The 22,680-nt window shown below is 36.8% G+C and overlaps 1 protein-coding gene across 6 annotated transcripts in view; it reads right to left on the reverse strand.

Annotated features, from left to right (window-relative positions):
- Positions 1–22,680, reverse strand: part of LRBA (LPS responsive beige-like anchor protein) — a 766,998-nt gene that overhangs the window by 48,311 nt on the left and 696,007 nt on the right. For 4 of the 6 annotated variants that reach the window (XM_028848808.2, XM_028848807.2, XM_078002321.1 and 1 more), the window contains 3 exons: positions 12,147–12,236; positions 7,522–7,714; positions 1,860–1,922 (listed from right to left, as the gene is read on the reverse strand). In XM_028848808.2, the coding sequence (XP_028704641.1) occupies positions 1,860–1,922; positions 7,522–7,714; positions 12,147–12,236 (346 nt within the window). The remainder of the gene's footprint in view (positions 1–1,859; positions 1,923–7,521; positions 7,715–12,146; positions 12,237–22,680) is intronic. The other 2 variants (XM_028848811.2, XM_078002320.1) reach the window with 1 other exon arrangement.

A 22,680-nucleotide genomic window follows, 5' to 3' on the forward strand; every position in this document is an offset into this window, starting at 1 on the left:
ATTTTGGAATATTTTCATATATTGAGATATCTTGGGGATGACAGGCAAGTCTAAACACAAAATTAATTTGTGTTTCATATGGACCTGATATATATATATATGAGATATATATATAATGTATATAGATATACATGAGATATATATATGAGAGAGATATATATGGCCTGAAGGTAATTTTATATAATATTTTAAATAATTTTGTGCCTGACATAAAGGTTGGACTGTGTTTTGAATGTGACCTGTCACGTAAGGTCAGGTGTGGAATTTTCCACTTGTGGTGTCATGTTGGTCTTAAAAAAGTTTCAGAGTTTGGAGTATTTGGGGCTTGGGATTTGTAGATTAGAGGGACTCAACCTAAAATATTTACTCTCTGGCCCTTTACTGAAAAAGTTTACCCATGCTTACCCTAAAGGGTTACAACAATTGCTGAATTCATTTAATTAGACTTGATAGCGTAGGACATTCGTTGTCAAGGTGCAAAGAAAATGATGGGTCTAAAATTCAGAAATAATGCTTTAAATGACTCAGCAAATGGGCTTTATTATTTTCCTGACTTTTAAACTACCCAAGTGAGCATTTTAGTTTTTTTAATATATGGCAAATCATATCTACTCAAAACAAAACAAGATTTAAGAACCAGAGTGGTATTTATCCTTCATATAGATAATTACATATTAGATTTCTGTTTGTACTTGGGGAAATGATAAATGAATTGGTTTAGAGCTTAAGGTTATTTTTATTCATCCTGATAGTCTATCTGCTAATGGTAGCCATTTAGCTCTCCATTGAAACAATGGCTTTTAAAGACAAAAATCGTAACTATATATAGGGAACATCTTGGATTATAAAATAATAAACCTGCTCATTCATATGCTTTCTTTAAAAACATTAAAATTCTAACAAATTTATTTGTACCTGGAAAATTTGACAAAATTACAAGCCAAATATCTATGCCAATAGCATTACCCCACAGGTAGGCAAGTAAGTTTTTATTCTAAAGTTATTAAATAACATCTTTAAAATCGAGGCTTAACATTCTTAGTGATGCCACATTTGAAATCCCCACACGTAAGGATGAAAAATACTAAACTAGAGATTTCAACTAATCTACTCAAAAAGCATAACAGCAATTAAATATTCTAAGTCATCTGCTGCAGATGCTCATTTCATCCCAATGGCTCTTTCTGGTCGCCTCCCTATTTTTTTCTCCCCTGAACAAATTTAACCTCCAATGGCAATTTATTGGGCTGTAGGACCCTAGGAAAATGAATACAAATATCTTAACACTACCATTGGCTGGGCAATATATTTCCACTTTGAAACTGCTCTGCAATTGCACATTAATCCCCTCAGACTGAACAGAGGGTCTAGGAAGAAAGGATTGATCTCCTTTAATGATGAAACCCTGGCACTACAGTTTTATTTTTCATAACACAGTGCTGCTAAGAACCCCACTGTTATTATGAAAATTTTCCCAGCAAAGGAGCTCCATCACATTACCGGGGCACCAATTCATCATAACGTGCCTCGCTCCTGCTCATCAACAAGTCTGAGTGATGAAAAGATCCAATATTATCCTGACAGTACTTCATGCGCATTCTCAATCACACATTATTACAGCATCCATATTAATTTTCAGTGACACGCGTCCTAGGCCTGTTCAAATTAGGCAAACCAACGAGGGGGAGTTGATGAAATACCAGCATAGCCACAGCTCATTGCATTCCAATTTGCATGCAAATGGTTTATCAGGAAAATTCCATTCCCAGCAACCAGCAAGTGAAAAACAACTGTAATCTACACTTCAGGGCCACCATACAGAGCTTAATGAATCGCAAAGAGAGAAGGAAGTGACAGACCTATGAGAGGATCGATTTCCACTGGCAGCTGGTATGGCTGGTCTTGTACAGCACCTTGATGAGCTGGAATTCACAAAAGATAAAGAAAAAAGGCATTATTTTTTATATACTAAACTACATAAAAATGCGTAAGTCAAACCTTATGTAGAATTGTTTCCAACCTCTAAATCTTTCATGCAGTTTTGTGAAATTTAAAGAACAAAAATCCAGGTGCTTTTGTGGCTAGCTTATTAAACATTTATTTTAGATTAGTGCCGCTCTGAACATGTGCCATCAGCAGTGGCTCCAGTCCTAGGCCATAAGCTATAGCAGATGCTTGACTGGCAACCTCTGATGCTGCAACAAAACAAAATTAAGTGGTAAAGCGCACTGAAAACAAAATGTGACAACCATCTGCTGACTGTAGCAAGTACTATTTTTTTTGTTATTTCTTAAAAAGGCAGTTTTGAATGCTGCAGCACAAAGGATCCACAAAAATGTCAATTTATGATGGAGAAAGGGAAAGCTCTAAGTCAGGGAACATTTAGTGTTTCATCCATCACTTAAAATCAATCAATTGAAAGTTTGAATAAAAATAAAGAAAGCTATCCGCAGATAAATGTTTTAGTTAAATGCATTTGGCTGAAATATTTTCTTAAAGATTGGATTGAGGGTTTAAAAAGAAGTTTTATTAATATTTAATATTTCCATGGTTTCAATTTAAAAATACTCTGAGAAGGAGATGAATAACAAAAATCAATCTATCCTAAGAATACTTTGTTCAATTCTCAAAATGGTTTTAAAGATTCAGGCATATTTATTTTATAATTGAAGAGAGGTTTTGCAGGCTGTTTCCCTGTGAAAGGCAGAAGGACTTTCGGTAGAGAGGAAGTATGTTAGGAATCAGAAACTACCTGATGCAACCTTGTGCAAATCATAAACTCTAAAACAGGGTTCAGAATAGATAATCTTTTCAGCTTCATAGTTCTGATAGTTAAATTCTGGGCCCTTTTCCAAACTATTTTCCCCAAACGACTCAGCCATTTGCCCTGCTCAGTATCTACTTTTTATAGACTCACAAGCATTCACATTATTGCTTGGTTGGTATTAGAGCTCTGCTTAATGCCACTGATACCGGTAGGTTAAGGGAGGTCCCCAAACACCAGTGGGACCTCAACCCTGGCTGGTGACCAGGTTCTTGACACTGTGGTGAGAAGAAACTCAAGGACAAGTCAGAAAATAGTGAAAGTATGGAGATTTATTGCAAAGCAAAAAGTACACACTCAAAAGGGGAGTGTGGGTGTTCTCAAAAGACAGCTGTGGACAAGGAGCGTTGGGGTTCCTGTCTTTATGGGTTTCTTAACCAAGGGGTGGAATGTTCATGAAGATTCCCGGAAAAAGGTGGCGATTTCTCAGAACTGTGGTGCCATCCGTTTTTACACCAAATATGAGTGCCCTGGAACTGTCATGGCACTGGTGCGTGTGTGATTTGTATGTTAATGAGCATATAATGAGGTCCTGTGTGAAACCTAGATCAAATTCAGCACCATGTTGGGTCCAGACAGTCTCAGCCAGCGTGTCCTGCACCCTGGTTTTTCAGGGTCTTCTCACCTCCTAGCTTCTGCAGCTATTTCAACAGTTTCCTTTTGATAGTCAAGAAACTGCTACCTGGAATTTTCTATTCTCCTGTGATTACCCTGTATTATTCCTGCCTTACCATCAGATTTTAGGAAATCTATCTGTCTTGGAGGTGCTGAAAATAAGTATGGGGTACATTTCAATAAGTTCATTAGATTATTTTAAACTTACTCTGTTATAGTTTCTCCAGTTAGTAAATACCAACTTTTTAAGAATGTTTGGAAGGTCATTAATACTGATAAAATACCTAAGTACAGTATTGGCACTAGAAATTACAGTATGTATAAGAAACCAAAGTAGTTGAAGAAAAGAAACCACAATGACTCTTTAAAAAAAAAACAAACCCAAAAGGTATTTGTCTTTGCTGATTACTGGCTATGCTGGCAAAGAAATCACAGGATACTCACAAGGGAGGACCAGGAAAAATGCACCACAGCCTCTGGTCTACCCAATAGTGCCACTTACTTCCAGCAATACCAGTGTCTATCAAAACTACTACCTTTAGAATTTTTCTCTACTTCTCTGATAATCTGAGATTTTAGAAACATTAAAACCAAACTGTCAGTGAAATGGGTTTAAGGCGGTTTGGTCATTCCTCAAATCCCACTTCTGCCACTGATTGGCTGTATGACTTTGGTCAAGTTATGTAATCTCTATGTTTCAATTTCCTGATCTATAAAATAGGTTAGATGGGTTAGATTGAACCATATGAAATTGCCAATACCTGACTGTTTTGACCTACTAAAAAATGCAATTTCATATGGTTTCAACCTAAGTACAGAACCTACATCTTCAGGTTGTTAAGGAGATTGAGTTAATATACATACAATGATTAAAACACTACTTGAAGAGGCATGAAAGTTTATCTCCTCTAGCCATGTTTGCCAGTGAGGACACTGAGCCCAGGGAGCTCGCCTTATTCTGCATCAAATATGCCCAGTCAGTGGCAGAGTTTGAGCCCTGCTTTTCTCACTCAGATTTTATGACCACCTCTCCCCTCTTTCATTAGAGCAGGAAAGTTGGGACCTGGATTCAGCACTGTTCTTTTTGGCCACCAGTTAGAATTTTTTTTTTTTAAGAAGAAGGAAAATCTTAGAAACTAGAAAATGCTCTATAAACATTTGCTGGTGTTGTCCTCTTTTTTGGAGGTTTTCAAGGTCCTCTGAATGAGAAGGGAGGTTAAAGATTATTTTCTAAATCAGACACTACTCAAAGAACTGAGGGGAACCAGCTGTCTAATGAATGAGCTATGGAAATCACAGATCCTCAGAAAAGAAACAGAACCTAAAATTTAAAAAAATATATATATATATTTATATAGTAATATGAATTTGATATTTACCAAAGAAAAACCGTCAGGGATTTTTGATGTTTGTTTTAAATCAAGGCATAGTGACAGGTAAAGGTAGCAAGAGATAGAATGAAAGGTTAGATTTATGTAAACATACCTAAAATGAAGCACAGACTTAATATAATAAATGCTTAATATTCTTAGTTGTAGGTGCAGCTCAAATTGGAGATCACATTCTGGAAAGATAACTGCCTGTGGTGTATTCCCATATGTTATCATTTTTTGTATTTTTCTGTTGAAGAGTTGCTGTGTCATATTGTAAAGGCAGTATGTATGGAAAGAGTGAAGACAAACATCTCTAACGACACAGTTACAGACACAATGAAAGCTCACTGAGCAGAAATATAGGCAAGATTCTGCAGAACCTTGCAATGCCCCTAGCTATCTTACAGGAAGGTGAGCTAGGGCTGGGGGAACAGCTGGATGCATCCTAAGTGGTACTCCAGCAGTGGGACTCTACCCCTAAATCACTTTACATATTTATTTATAGAAAAATTGGAAGTGAGGAAGGTAATACCTGACCACTAGGTATTAAGGGAAGCAAGCTTGTTAGTGAGGGACACCAGCTTGCTGGAAAGGCGGAAGCCGGAAGCTTAGTCATCAGTGCTTAGGGTCTTAAATGCTTAGGGTTATCAGTGCTAAAACTTGAAATCAGCTGGAAACCAAGAAGCCCTGTGGTTGAGCCAGCTCAGTTGCCATTGAGCCAGCTCTTCCTAGGCTAAAGTAAAGATGGGGGCAGAGTACAGTCAGGGCTTTCCAGCAGTTGAAAGGTTTGCCCCTCCTCACATGTGATGTCACTCTGTTTAAACTGAAGAAGCTCTCAGGGCTGCCACAAACAGCCACCCAGTATAAGCACCATCAGTGGTGGCCCTGAAGTCACACATGCTGGTGCAAACCTCTAAGGGTAACTGCACAGAGTAGGTAAATCCTCTAGTGTATTTGACAGAACATATCACCAGCACATTTTTCTTCTAAAAAGAGTGTTTAGAGAAACCAAAAAATCATGTTTCTTAAATAAATTATAATATTTAGTCCCAAAGTATGTTATTTTCATAAATATTTACTTCTGTAAGAGAAGTTCACTTAAAGAAAAAAGAATAAAAGGACATAATAATAGAGACATTAAATATCTGCCTCCATTTTTACTGTCTCTACCTTTTCTGAAATCTATTTTGTAGGCAAATATTGGCATTTATTTTCATTGTTTCATTTTCAATATACCCAGGAAAATGGCTATATTTAATCAATTCTAATACCAACTATGGATTCTTTGTGGTAGGTATACCTTATTGAGCTTAGTCAATGTACCAAGTTTTTGTTTGAATGTCAATTCTGTTCCCTTGTGAAAGGTGCTGCATTCAATTTGGCACGAGGTCCTTGTTCAAGAACTTGTATTTTTGCAACCATTTCAGGTATTCTAACGAGCAGTGCTTTATGCACACTTTAAGAGATTTAATGACAATTTCATGAACTATTAAAATGTATCTTAAATTTGCCTACCTAAAACAACGGCTTGGGGAAAAAGTCTATAATCTCCAGAACTTTAAAAGATTTTCCTTCTTAAAAAAAAAAATTCTAACTGGTGGCCAAAAAGAACAGTGCTAAATCCAGGTCCCAACTTTCCTGCTCTAAGGAGAGAGAATGCATTACAGAGGAGTGGTCATAAAATCTGAGTGAGAAAACCAGGGCTCAAACTCTGCCACCGACTGGGCATATTTGATGCAGAATAAGGCGAGCTCCCTGGGCTCAGTGTCCTCACTGGCAAACATGGCTGGAGTAGATAAACTTTCATGCCTCTTTAAATCTGTACTGTTTATGATTCTAATGGCTATTTCAGTTGAGCATGACTGTGTTGAGCATTTAATGGAAGAACATAAGGTACTTACAGATACGCAGTATTTTGGCTATGTAATTTAAGTGTTCTTTTTGCTTGTTTGTTTGTTTTCTATTATCCTCAACAAATACTAGCAATACTACTATGCCAAGCACAAAAAGATACAGTTTCTGGCACATAATAGACAATCGTAAGTGTTTACTGTGGCTGGACATAGTGGCTCACGCCTGTAATCCCAACACTTTAAGAGGCTGAGGCAGGAGGACTGCTTGAGGCCAGGAGTTCAAGACCAGCCTGAGCAACAGAGCAAGCCCATCTCTATCAAAAGTTAAAAAAAATTAGCCAGGCATGGAGCTACGTGCCTGTAGTCCTAGCTAATCAGGAGGCTGAGGCAGGAGGATCGCTTGTGCCCAGGAGTTCAAGGCTACAGTGAGCTATGATCACACCACTGCACTACAGCCTGAGTGACAGAGCATGGCCTTGTCTCTAAAAACAAAAATTTGTAAACACCCAAGTGTTTATTGAGTAAAATGAATCAATAAAAAAGAGAAACATTTGATAAATGAATATATACTGTTTATGGACACAATATAGAATATCATTATATTAAAATATTAGAAACAATATTTATCTCCAAGGATAAAGATAAAACCACCAGAAGCTAAAAAATAGTTTATGTTTTTAACATTTGTATTATATGCCTCACATGGGCTTTTTTAAGGCTTTCAAACTATTAAACAATTTGATTCAGACTAATGCTTGAAAATTAAAAGCTTAAATGTTGAGATATGATATATTTAAGTGGGTATCATACAATGTTCAGCAGTTACCATGCCTTATAATGGTATTTCTTTACTTACCAGGAAGGTTGTGCCATTTGTTCACGGCAAATAACCTGTTAGCAGTAACTGTGATCACAGCAGGAGTTGCCAAACCAGGCTGGGTGTTGGCTGCCACGTGAGTAACAGGGGAGTTGGAGGGAAACTTGAGGACCATGATAACATCCTGCTGGGCTTTGTCTGTGAACATCAATGGACTCTGCAGGAGGAGATACTGTTGAGTGGGCATGACAAGACCCAAATATACAAGAAGGAAAAGACAAAGAAAGACAAGAAAGAGAGGGGGTACAGGAAAAGAAGAGGAAGACCATATTAACACGAGTTGTAAGTGGAAGCACAGTGAGCAGAAAGGCTTGTAGAAATAGCAGTCATGATCTGACTGTTATTCATGTATGTCATTAGTTGGAATTTTGGGGGATTGAAGCAGAATACATTAACAGAAACACTTTAAAATTTATAAATTTTATGAGCTCCCTTTCCCTCCCCACTGCCATGAAAAACTAAAAGAATGATTTGATTTAGATTCTACATAGGCAAAGTGCTGGGGATTGCATTAAAGCATTCTGGTTGCTATCATGTGTCACATAATGATCTTTTAGCACTAAAAAAACAGTAAGAATGGACAATAGGCATAAAAGCAAGCCAAGGTAGTTTCCAAAGATCATCAAAAGTTGTGTTGAGTTAGCAGGAAGATTTTGACAACTATAAAGAGATAAGGAAAACAAATACGTTTATAAACAATAGTTAGACTACATGCATATATTATTACAGTAGAGAAATAACTTATGAACATAATATACAAACTTAATTATAAAGGTGTTTGAAAGCAATGCATAATTAAATGTACTTATAAAAACAATATATTTATATAGTGTACCAAATCACAAACACTGCCTATTGTAATGCAAATGCTACTGCTTTCTGCTGTAGCTAGGAATAAAGAGAAATACCCAGGTGTTCCTCTTCCCTGTTGGTTAAAAAACAAACAAAACTAAAGCTCAAGACTTTTTTGATTTCTCCTTTGAAAAACAGAGAGTAATTGAAAATGTTAAATGAAACACTGTTCTAATAACCAGCAACCAAATAAATCTTGAAGACTACTAAGGATTTGGAACATTCTTACAACCCATATGTCATATCCAAGACATATATAACACTGCTCTGATTTATTGGTTTTATTTATACTTTGTGGTGGTGTGCTATCATACAGTAATTGCACTGTACATTTTCAGCAATTCTCTCCTACCATGTCTGTTTTCTAATAGCTGATTAGTATCATTCAGAATTGAAACACTTTGATGAAATGCTTCTGGCTGCTTTCCTTCTGCCATATTTCAAAACACCAGGTATATGTAAATGTGGAGGCACATATATTTAACACATATTTATTCAGAACTGGTAATAAAAAATTAAATACATTTGCATTTTTATTATCAGTCCTTTTAAAAAAGTTATTAAGAGTACTTAGAAAAACATATTGCACTAAGAATTCCTATTTGCACTCTTTGCATAAAGGTGTAAATAAAGGCAACTAATAAGCTACCCGGACACCCTTCTGAGCAAGTGGCTAAAAGCCAATCAATATTATGAGTTAATCCTCCCTGGATGCTCATTCAATTAAAGGTGTCAGTAATGCCTCATCTGATGTGGCCTCAATTAAATCCAACTATCTGATGGTGTGAAAACACAAGGGGATACAGCAACAGCAGCAAAACCAGACAAATAGGCAGCCTTCGTGTGCCTGCTAATTACTACACCTGGTGTATATTATGGCTCATGCACTTAACGCAGCACGAGATGGCTTTAATTTCTGCTCTATTCGTGTGTGTGTGTGTGTGTGTGTGTGTGTGTGTGTGTGTGTGGGTGGTGGGGTGCATTGATGGTTGATGGGGGAGCCCATCTGAGTACTACTAAAAACAGTTAATAAACATGTGGCCTTTGATTTTTAAAACCGTAGTATCACTAGTTTTGTCACACAAAGAACCTTTTATATGGTTTTTAAGGAATTCTGTGAAATTAGGTAAAAATGAGAAATAAGGAGCAACATGAAGGAAAATATCCCATAAGCTAATTTTAAAGAAGTCCTGGGAAAAGAAAATGAACATCATTTCCAAGTACCAAGTCTTATTTTTCAATTATGTAGTTTTTAAATAATATTTACTAAAGTCAATTTATAAACTCAGAGAAAATCAGAGTACAACATAATCATAAAGGCTCACTGAAAGGAAGTACATACATATTTCTGAGCTTAACAGCTCATACTGTAAATATAATTAGGCTGAAATTGAATAATTCCAATGTTTATGCTCTTAAAAAACACAAAAAAAATCTCTCATGTGGAGGAAGAATGTCTTGTTTACATAGTGACTCTGGTGGGCCAACTCTAAGCCACATGGCAAGGACAAGCCACTTTCCACAGCAAGCTGGAGACACCATGTCCAAAACTGTCCACTGCCTTCATACAACTATCTGTCCCTCTAGCCTGCTCCTGCACACCCCATCCTGACTACAGCTCCTGATGCAGGCAAGTAGCAGGAAACTCTCTTGGGCGTTTCATCATAGCCTTGGCTAAAAAGTATGAATGAGAAGCACCAGAAATAAGAAAAGCACACCCCACCCTACTGGGCTACTCTGCAGTGATGGCAGCAGCTGCAGATGAGCAGAGCAACTGGTAAAATATGGATAAGAGAAACAAAACCTCTTTTAACACTGGGTTCCTCTGTGAGCCAAGGCTGGGGTACAAGTAGGAAATTGCTAGCCAGATTTAATCAGTTTTTCCAGATTAAGTATACGTTTATCAACAACTCTGTTTTCTTTTTAAAATGCCTTTTTTCCCCATGCACAATATGCACCAAGCAAAAAACACAGTTTGTGCAAGTCTGAAGAGGAGTTCGGGTATTCAGTTCAGAGGATAAAGGTAATAGAAAAGACGGCTTCCCATCCTTACATAAGCATGAGCCTTCCCAGACTTCTCACCCTCGGGATAGCAAAGCTGCTCTGCCTGTATGAGCCAATAAGCCTCTGCCATGGAGGATGGCTGGGCAGTGACCCCGGCAGAAAGTCAATGGAGCAGAGGAGGTGCTTCCATTTGCCAGCACCAATGCAGCCTCAGTCTCAATGGCAAGCTATTACTAAAGCTAATTCCAAACACAAACATAAATCATTCTTACTATTTTTATGGCACTATCTTCCATTGTTCTTGCTAAATGTTCGCTCTCTGTGTAGTCTTCTGCCCACTAAAATCACTTTTTATGTTCATCTAAATCTGATTTTACTGATTTAAAAACATGTAGGGGAAAGAGTGATGCAAACAATTTTTAAAATGTATATAGCTTATGATGGCCAATTCATATTGCTAGATAAAGAAGGACAAAAAGTCTTGGAAGAAGAAGGAAAATGACAAAGAGCACTGAGGGAAAAAAGACACAGAAGAAGGTGATGTGGGAAGAGAAAGGAAAAAAAGAAGAAAAAAGAGCCAGAGGTAGCAGGGCCTCCTCTCTATTTCTTACTTTCTTCACTGCTACTCTTTCCTTCCCAGTATTTATCAAAATTCTGCTATCTCTATGCCACAACATGGAATTTGACTTTATATAATTGTTCATTATATTTACAGGAACAGACGTTGTAGTCTCTATTCTTAATTTAAAACAGCAAAGAGCAACTTCTTTTTATGAGGGACAATTGAAAAACAATATCAATAGTCTATTCCTTAAAAATTATGTTAATCATGCACTTCAATTTGTTACTGTGCCTTTTTTATTTTTTTCTCATTGAAGAATTTTCCCCCTAAAATTTCGGGAACTATAAAGGTAAAATGGCCACATTATTTTGTAGCTCAAGTCTATTTCCCTACCCATGATTCTGGGCTGACTTTTGACTTGCTTTGACCAATAAAATGTGGCATAAATGATGTGTAAGTTCAAAAGCGAGCCTCAAGAAGTCTGGCCGCTTCTGTCTCCATTCTCATGGGACTGCTCCTACCATGGGAGTGACCTGGTCTAGCTTCCTTAAGGATGAAAGGCCACATGGAAAGAGAAGCTGGCTACATCAGCCCACCCCGGAGAAGTGTGTGAGTGAGCTGAGGTGAAAAGAGCGGAAAAGATTTTCATCTAACCCTCAGAATCATGAGAAATAAAATACATTATTGTTTTAAGCCACTAAGTTTTTGGTGGTTTGTTATACCAAACCATCATTTTCCCCCCAGTGTGGTCCCTGACCTTCAGTAACAGTATCTTATGTATTAGAATTTGTTTTAAAATTCCCAAACTGAAAAATATATTGGAATGTAGAGAATAAACACAACAGCAAAACTAATCTAGAAACTCAGAGGATCAAACCAGAAAAGTCATCAACCCTATGTCTGGAGTCCTTTATCCTACAGGGAGGATTCATGACAATTATGGACCTTCCAATTTTGTAACACAAGACACCAACTGATGAAATACACTGGAGCAATATTTACCTTCTCAAAGACTCCAGGAGACAATGCAATAACATCTGCTGCTTGTTAGCAGGTTAACAAATATTGTATAAAAAAACAAACCCACAGGTGGTGGAGAAACTCAAGCACAATGAAAGACTGTTATGAATATCAAGCATGATCTGAAGGAGAGGCAAGAAATGAGGAGAGTAAAAATGGCACTTACCACTTGCATGGCAGAACCTCTGGGAGGATGGGGCTCTATGAGTAGTTGAGAAGGAGTCTGTCCAAAACTTCGGATTTGAGCTTCAATAGCCTGAAAAGGGCAGGGGCAAGTCTGAGTGTTAAGAGGTGCTAATTACAGGCAATAGAACCCCAACTGTCACCTGAAAATATCATTCCATACTCTGGCTTGTTTCATGTTGAAAATCAACCCGTGTTTTCACAGTGGGGCTAACCACCTGGCAAGGGCATTGAGGGTGAGGTCATCGTTTAGAACCGTGGAAGCTGTTCCTATAAAACTCTGCAAAACTTTCTCATCTTGTTCAGTGATATGAAACAGAAACCAGCTATTACAATCAGAAATTGTCCTTTTTGGCTTCATCTCTGTTTTCTTGCATTTGGTTTTCCTGCTTGCATCATCCCCAATGATGAAAAGCTAATCTTTTACAGGTATAGAGAAAAACGATTGCTTCTTTGATTCTAGGTCCCATTTCATCCTGGGGAGTAAAAAGGAGGAAAAAAGAAACATAGCACCTGTGAAACTGGCTTGATGCTATATTAATTTTGCCATAGGAAGAGCATTATTGTTGACAGTCTCTTTGAAGTTAAATAACTAAATAACAAAGTAAAAGCCATATGTTGCATCTAAGCATGAGACGGTTAACCCAGGGAGTAACTAAACATGAGGAACATGTGTATGTGTGCTCTTTTTGAAAGATGTGTGCTTTTGCAAGGCACTCTCCTACTATGGCTCTTGGTGCACACATAGCACACAGATGCCCATTTCCATCACCAACCACCCATCATGGGAAACTGCTAAATGCCAGGTGCTATCACATCTGTAAGCATTTTGTTTACTTGTTTATATCTGTTTCTTCCCAGTAAAATACAAAAGCCATGAAAGCAGGAGTTTATGTATCTTCTTCACTGTTAGATCCCTAAATTGGCTGAATGAATAAATGCTACATGATGGGTGAGGGGGGAGAAGGAAGCAAGGGTAGATAAAGGCTACTTCGACACTCCCACAGCAGTCAGTATTCTTAACTCCCAGGCTAAAAAGATTAAGAAAACCCTCAAATTAGTAAGAATAAGAATTAGAGTCAAAAGGAAGTGAGGTAGGGACTAGGATCATTTTCAGAACATCATCTCAAATTTTTTTGATAGAGTGAAATTAATTTATGATTAAACATCAAGAACAAGCTTGAGAAAAAGATCATAAAATGGCAACCTGAAGGCTAAAGGTAGTCATAAAGAAGGAGGTAGCAACACTGCTATTTAATGATATATGAACTTATGGACCTAGTTTATGAATGACAACTTTAAGTCTTTTTGAAGAACAGCTGGTAAGGATGGGCATGGTGGCTCACACTTGTAATCCCAAACCAAGACAGGAGGATCGCTTGAGGCCAGGAGTTCAAGAACAGCCTGCACAGTAAGACCCTGTCTCTACAAAAAGTAAATTGACTGGGTGTGCTGGTGTGTGCCTCAAGTCTCAGATATTTAGGAGGCTGAAGTAGGAGACTAGCTTGAAGCCAGGAGTTTGAGGCTGCAGTGAGCTATCATTGCACCACTGCACTCCAGCCTGGGCAAGAATGCAGCCTGAACAAGAGTGCACTGTACAAGAAAGACTGGTCTCCTTAACAGTTGCCTTCTGTGGTTCCTGCCTGGCAGCCCACATGCCTCCCTGATTAAAAGGGGAGGGGAGGTGGCAAAGAACTTATTGCTTCAGTACTTAGCCTATCATGTCAGATGGCTCAGAGTGCTGATCCTGACTCTGACACTTATCTGTTGTTTGACTTTGGGCAATTAGCTTATCTCTATTTCCCATCTATAAGGAAACAGTAACAATAGCTAGTTCATATAATTGTTTGGAAAATGAAATAAGATAATGCATATAAAGTGCTTAGCACAGTACCTAGCACATACAAAGCACTAAGTAAAATGCTGTACTGTATTATTATTTCAGTACTGTATTATTATTTCAGAGTTGGTGTGTTCCCCACTTAACACAGCTAAAATAAAGAAGGAAGAAATGCTTCCGGAGTTGATGTAGGAAGAGAATGAGAAATACATTATTTAAGAAAACTGAAATCTGGCTCTGGATTTCAAAATATAGCACAGGGCTAAGAGCCTAGAGACAGAGAGATTTCTTTGAAGGTTCTGAGAGCAGTCCAAAACATGAGGAATTATACACCTGGATCTTTATGGAAGCTATGGTAATAGTAAGAAAGAGATGAATATGTGAACCAGCCAAGGAAAAATCAATAGGTCTTAGGGACTGATGACTTTGAGCCATGAAGAAAATACAAAGCTAATTCCTTTTCTTCAAACAAACAAACAAACCACTTGCACGTTTCAGAGAATACTAAAGCAATGAGCAGAAATAGGAGTACAGGAGTTTCTGCTAGGGAAAACAAGTTTGGCAGGAGAAAGACAGTAGATTTTATGTCAGACACATGGAATCCAAAGTGATAGTGATAACCATTTATCTAGGTCAATATGTCCAATGTGTAAAAGAAAGCCTAAGAATGGCTCTGAGGTGAGGGAAGAGAGGTATTGATTTTGGTGTCATTCATACAAAAGACTAATTTAAGTTAATGTTTATCTTGCTCTCGTTGTACATGTCTGTATGTTTTTAAGCAACAGAAATGATTTCCTTTTTGAAATGAAATATTATATGAAACCTCAATACATGGAGATAGGGTTATTCAACTTTACAGGGGTGAAACCATCCCTAACAAGCCTCCTCAGCAGCCTCTGAGATAACTCTGAGAATTCCTTAGGGCTCCGGAGCACAGTCTGAAACTGTACTCATTAAGCCCTAGGAGGAAAATACATGAGACCCAGACACAAAAGCACCTAGAGCTGAACCTCAAGAAGTATTTATATTTAGGGTATAAATGAGGAAGTAATGAAGAAGACAGAGAGAGGGCGGTCAGAGGGTGGGTGGGAGGAAAAGCAGCATAGAGTGATATGGAAGCCATAGGATGAGGGTTGTGAAGACAGAATGGGCAGTAATGCCAACTACGACAGAGAAGCTATGAATGATGACGTTATTGCATATACATCTTTATTATAGATACAAATTTAATATAACTGGCCTTAATATTACATACAGTGTTTTCCACTTAACAATGTTTTGAGATGAAAGGTTATGGATGATGAGACAACTTTCAAAAATACCAATCTCCTCTTTTTAACTAACACTTTAGTGAAAATTTTTATACAACTGGCACATTACTGAAAAATCTGAGGAAAAGGCTTTTTCAAGTCACATAATATAGTGGTCTGATTATTCTATCTCAATGACAGAATAAAAGCTATATTCTCTCACACAGGTTAAATAATAATAAAGTTTCTTTCCAAGTCTTGAAGGCATCTGAAAAGGCTGTGGAATTCTCAGACACAAATGCTTTACTTCTTGACTAACCTTTGAGTTCTTGATATTAAAAATGCAACAGAAAGGACTTTTTCAAGTGTGAAAATTATAGAATAAGACTGTAAGGTAATGACTATGATCTCAAAACTTTATAGTCACACTTTATATCATCAACTGACAATTCCAGATTCTCCTCCATGCTTTTAAAATTCATTTGCCATTTTTCATTCATCTTAATCTCTGAAGCAATTTACAGAGATTCTCCCTTCTGTGGCTTCAATGGCTTAATGCTTAGACTGGCTCTGTAGTCTACTCCTTTAATCTCTGTCTTTTGCTGACTTCTTTGTCATCCATAAATGAATTTATTACTGAAAGTTCTCTTTTAGCACTATGATTCACTCAACTTAAGCTTGCTTTCTTGGAATTTTTTTCTATTGGGCTTCAATCTCTACCTCTATCTGAAAGGTTTCCAGTCCTATGACCAGAGGATTGGCCACTCCCATGAAGTTTGCCCTGGCCATCTTGTGTGTAAGCACATGTATGTCTTAGCACATCTAAAATCTTAAAATACCATTTTTTATTTTAGCATTCCTCAGTCAAGAATTAGATTCTTCTGATTTTTTTAAGCTCAGAATCTTGTCAATATTTTAAAAATTTTACCTGTTTCACATATAAGTCACTAAGCCTAATCACTTCAAAGTTGATCACATTCACCACTCCTTTCTGAATCCGGGCCCCTTATAATTTCAAGTATCGATTATTAAAATAGTCTCTTTGCTGGTTCCCCCCCTCTATTCAGTTTCTGCCTTCAGCATATCCTGCAGAACTGAGTTTTCCTAAACTTGCCTTTATGCAATATTTCTCTGATCAAATGTCTTCAAGTGATTCCAAGTACTTAAAAGATAACGCCAGGCATTGCAGGTTTTCCTACCTCTCTAACTTTTATTCTCTCATCCTATCTATTACCTTATACCAGTGTTCCTTTTCAGTCAAGCTGGTTTTCTTTTACAAATATAAGCCATCTCTGCCTTACAATTTCTATCATGCCACTGCCCGTCATAGAATGGTCACTCTTATCTTCAGTTTTCTAAGTTCTATCCCTCTCTAGAAAACGCTGCTTGAGTTCTACCAAGTTTCCCTAATCTTGTTAAATAATATTACACCTGTTCATACTGCTCATTACAGTATATACTTGATTCAGAATTCCCTGTAATGTTATTTATGTCTGTCATTACAACTATACTGTAAGGCAGTGGTCCCCAAACTTTTTGGCACCAGGGACTGGCTTCATGGAAGATAATTTTTTCACGGATCTGGTTGGGGAGGGGGGGTGGATACGGTTTGGGGATGAAATTGTTTTACCTGAGATGACCAGGCATTCGATTCTCAGGAAGCATGCAACCCAGATCCCTCACATGTGCAGTTCACAATAGGGTTTGCATTCCTATGACAATCTAATGCTGTGGGTGATGTGACAGGAGGCAGACCTCAGGCAGTAATGCTTGCCCACCACTCACCTCCTGCTATGCAGCCTGGTTCCTAACAGGCTGTGGCTCAGCGGTCGGGGACCCCTGGTATAAGGGTCTGAATATCATATATGTGCAACAGGTAGAAGAGTACCTTGCCCATAGTATTTACACACACAAAAATTTACTGAGTGCCTGTTATACAGCAAGCCAGCCAGGAACCCTTATGACTCATCTGTGGTTGGACTGGGGACAAAACCAAGCTTGAGAGATGAGCACACGTCTTGATGAGGGCTGACTGAGGTTGCAGGGGAAGATAAGGAGTGTTAAGTAAAGGCTGGTATTTGCTATTACAAAGAAACCAAATGAGTCTCTCAGGGAAGCTCTGAAAGATGTCACTAAAGGCAGTAATTCTCATTTCTTCAGCTCCAGCATACTGGAGGATATGACAACACTCCATTGTCTCACTATAGTAGTAATTCTTAAGGTCAAGTGAGAAATCCTGGGGTAATATGTATGATTTGAAAAAGTCCCTCAAGTGATTATGTTTATTGCCTTATCTTCACTTGTCTATTCAGTCCTCTGTATAGAGCAATACAAAATGTAAAGGTATAAATTGAGGTGTGAAATAACAGGAAACATACAAGCACCCTTAAATTAAACCCTGTAAGGTCCAGGAAGGTGGGTTGGTAATAGGGTAGCTTAACAAACATTACCAAATGCCTCAACTGTTTTTAATGAACTCTCCTTCACCTAGAGACTTTTCGTCCTAGGTGATCACTTTTTAGACATTCAGTTATGTAAAATTTTTCATTATGGAATAGGATAATGAATCCCTACGTATCCATTAGCCACCTTCAACAATTATTAAGACATTTGGCTTTAGGTTATCTTAAAGTGAGGTCAATCTAGACAATGTCCTAGATAGATTCATTGAAAAATAAGAGAATGTTTCTGCCTTTAAGCAATTTGTTTTTTTTAACCTCTAATGCAAGACTATACATATGGAGAATAAAAGTATCTTACAGTGACCAAAAATATAAGCATTATCTGGCAGCCTTCATATTTCTTCAAAGGGGCTGAATATACTCAGACTTGTAAGGAGATGTTCAATCCTTAAGTTGCAAATTTGATTACGTGACTCAAAGCCTTCCATTCCAAATCCTTATCCTGGGTAGCACCACGCATAGGATTAAGTATGCAGACACTGGAATCAGACAGCCTCAGTTCAAATCTTACCACTATCACATATTAGAACAGTGATTTTGGGCAAGGTACTTAACCTTCTGTGCCTTAATTTCCTCTTCAAAAAATTGTGATAATAACTGTCAGTATTTTATTGGGTTGTTGTGAGGATTAAATGAGATAATATACAGCACTTAGAACAGTTCATGGCACATACTAAGCTATCAGTAAGTGTGTGATATTATTACAGCATATATATTAAAGACTTAACACAGTGCTTGGCTAGGGTTAAGTAAGTACTCAGCAAATGTTACCAACTACTCATCATTAAGATTAATAGTAATCTAGCCCCAACCACTGTCCATTTCACCACTCTATAATATGACATGTAATCAGCATCATATTGCCTTTAAGCTCTTGTTTATATTTTCTATTCCTTTTCTCTGTGTGGTTTTTTGCCTCCTCATTCTTGAAGACTTAACTCAGGCATCTCTGGCCTCTGGGAGATCTTTCTTGACCTCACCCAGACTGTTGCTGTCCCTCCCTTTTTGCTCTTGTAGCAACACGCATAAACTTTTACTGCCTATTTATCTAATACTAATTACTGGTTTAATTTTCCAACTTATTGATCAGACTATAAGGCTCCTTAAGATCAGAGACTGCCTAATATTTCTGTGCTTCTACAGCTTGGCACATAGTAGGTGCTCAGTAAATATTTACCGAGTGTATGTCCATGCAAATCAACTTAATTTAGGAGGGATGCAGCTAAGAAACACACTACCACCATAATCACAGAGCAGTCTAGTATTGAATAAAATATTATATTAAAACATTTCTACAAAAAGCTTGCTTTATTATTTAATATTCTTATTCATCAATTTCCAATTATTTCTGTAAATAGCCTGTTACTACTTTCTATAATAAAACCTGAAGTCAGCAGGCAACATTCCAGATGTTGAGATATATAGTAATAAAAAAGACTATGCAAATACTTCAAGACATTCCAGTAAAACCACATATTTATATTTTATAAACAGCATCTCAAATATTACCTAGAGAATTTATTAATGGATTTTTAAATGGAAATATTATGAAGAGATTTTCAACAAGCTGTGTATTCTATTGTTTTTGTGTGTGCCAACTATTGCATACTTGCATGATTTTATAGCTATATATAGAAAAAGAGACAATATATATAGAGAGAATATACATACACATACTAGACAGAACGAAAGGAAGAAAGAAATAAGAAATAAAAGTAAAGGAAAGTAAACTTGGCTTAGTGACAATGTAGTATTTGGCTTCAACTTAACAAAGACGATTTTAGTCTCTCTGACCTAGGCTTTTTAATCTAACTGAGGAAACAAGTTAACTCAGTACAGCACTTAGTGACCAACAATAAATACTGTAAAATTTTATTTAAGATAGAGGGTAGGGGAGAAATAACTTAAACATATGGACACAATTAATATATATGCTGTTTTTTTTAAGCACAGAACTCTGAAATTGCATTTTATCACCTACATATTTACATCTGAAAGCACTATAAAATTGGAATAGGGAAATAGAGACAAAATAATTTATTAAGAAAAGATATGTCATTTATTAATATATTAAAACTTTTTCACATTGCCAAAATTAAGTTCAAGAAAGCTGTTGTAAGATGCTAATCTACCTCTTTACCAAGAAATGTTTAAGCATTCCAAGACTTCATAGATTAAATTATTTTCAATATTTAAAAAGTCACACTAAGACTATCCAGTGATGTCTACTGTGGTATCATACCATTACTTGTGCCAGTTTTCTTCTTTCCCTTCAGATATTTGAACCTAAACTGTAGAACACTTGCTGGATATTTGACAGGTTTCTACTCAGTTTACAGTCTAGCTAACTAGCCTCAGTGTCCTTTGGAGCTATGGTTCAACTTTAGCTTTGATATCAGTAAGTTTAAAAACATATAAATCAAATGACTACTTACTCTATCAGGTTTAAAAGAAAGAAAGACAAAGCATCATTTAGAAACATTTGAAAACCAGACTCCCACTTAACCTTAAGAAAGAAATACAAAGTTATGAATACTTTTTAGTTGTCACAGCAATAAATTCACAAAATTAAAAATTAGTATAATGAACCTAACTCAAAGTATTTAAAAAGAGTCTTCTAAGATTAAAATGTAAATATTTTAAATGCCCTAGAAATAAAAACAAAAAATTCAAACTTTATAAAGCATAAACATAAAAGATAAATAGTTTTTCAGGAAAATGGATACACTAGGATATGGAATATTTAAAACTCAAGCAGATAAATGTTCAAAATATATAGCAGAGGATATTTTCAATGAAAATTTGCAAAATAATCTATTAATACATAGAAAAGTAAATGAAATTCAACAGAAGTGATTCTATGTAAGTTTGGACTTGAAAGACTTAACATTTTTAGTTTTGAGAACGTAGACATAAAGATAGATATCTAAGAATTTAGACAAAAGTCAAGTTTGTATGTTGTCAAATAAGGATTGAGCTATTGATTCCACTTCTATGATTCTTTTTTCTTTTTTTTTGACAGAGTTTCACTCTGTCACCCAGGCTGGAGTGCAGTGGTGCAACCTTGTTTCACTGCAACCTCCATCTCCCAGGTTCAAGTGATTCTCCTGCCTCAGCCTCCCTGGTAGCTGGACTTACAGGCATGCACCACCACACATGGTAGTTTTTGTATTTTTAGTAGAGATGAGGTTTCGCCATGTTGTCCAGGCTGGTCTCAAACTCCTGACTTCAGGTGATCCGCCTGCCTCGGCCTCCCAAAGTGCTGGGATTAAAGGCATGAGCCACCATGCCCAGCCCCACTTCTATGAATTTTCATAAGGAAAGAATCAGATGAAGACAAAAAGATATTATAGTACAAAGATATTATAGTACTGTTTAAAACAGTAAAAATTGGAAAAAAAAACTACTTAAACTCTGATAATGGAATACTATGCAGCCATTAAAATGAGTTGAATATACCTGACATAGAAACTAGTTCATAACATACTGAAGAAAGAAAAATTTCTAACTACCAAAGTGTATAGAGTATGACCTTATTTCAGCTAAAAAATGTGTATGTGTACACACACACACACATATACACACACACATATACATAAAACACATATCCTTTCCTGTGTTATGTGCATACATACATACATACATATGCATGAACACTTGCATGCAAAATCTGGAGGGGTATATTCCAAACTATTATTAGCTATTTTCTCTAATGGAGGAAGGATGAAAAGATTGGCAGAATAAAAATGTATACTTTCCTCATTTTTATACCAATTGATATCGTACACAAAGCATGTATTACTTTTGAAATAAGCATAACAAAACAATTTTCATTTTGAAAAAATCTAAAACTGAGACAATTTTTTAAAAAAGGTCTGCAAATATTTGGTATAATATTATAAAATTGCTTTTGTTTTGTCTTTTTTGTTGTTGTTGTTGTTTTGAGACAGGATTTCACTTTGTCGCCCAGGCTGGGGTGTAGTGATATGATCTCAGCTCACTGCAACCTCTGCTTCCCGGGCGCAAATGATCCTCCCACCTCGGCCTTCTGAGTAGCAGGGAGCCACAGGTGTGTGCCACCATGCCTGGCTGATTTTTCCATTTTTGTAGAGATGGCGTTTTGCCATGTTGCCCAGGTTGGTCTTGAACTCCTGAGCTCAAATGATCTGCCCGCCTTGGCCTCCCAAAGTTCTGGGATTACAAGCCTAAGCCACCACGCCTGGCCGAGCCACCTGCCTTGTCTTTATGAAGTTTTATTTATCCATTAACATAATGGCAAGAAATATATATATTTTTTACTTTTATTTTAGGTTCAGAGGTATATGTGAAGGTGTGTTACATAGGTAAACTTGTGTCCTGGGGGTTTGTGGTATAGATTATTTCATCACCCAGGTATTAAGCCCAGTACCCAACAGTTATCTTTTCTGCTCCTCTCCCAAGGAATATTTTGTAACCATCTAAGAACAACTTCAATTGATAAACTGGTCAAAAACTTAAATCTATAGACCTTGCTATAAAATTAATTTTGTTAATACTGAGTTTACTTTTTAACTTATCTGTATCTGATTCCAAGGATCCCTTAGTTTTAGCAACATTTTGCTATCATTAAGTATTAATTAAATATAAACTTGTTTAAGTAAATAATGTGTTTTCCTCCAAAAAGCACTCAGAATGCATCAGGTAACTGGAAACAAATACATATCATGATGGAATGGAGTACATAAAACACAAAGAGAAAGAGCAGCTTGTTAAATTAAGTAAAACATGTTTAAAAACAATAATGCAAAGAAAAGAGGGAGAAGGAAATTAGAGAGGGAAAGGAGTATTTTTACTAGCATATCTACTCAAATAATATTATTATGTAAGTTACTAATATAAGCTATGATGTAATTATAATTTGTGAAAATGCACATAGAGTTTCCCGTTAGTGCCTATAACTGAGCCCGTACTTTTCAGGCACATTAA

Source organism: Macaca mulatta, chromosome 5 (assembly GCF_049350105.2).
Source record: "Macaca mulatta isolate MMU2019108-1 chromosome 5, T2T-MMU8v2.0, whole genome shotgun sequence".
Taxonomy (NCBI): Eukaryota; Metazoa; Chordata; class Mammalia; order Primates; family Cercopithecidae; genus Macaca; species Macaca mulatta.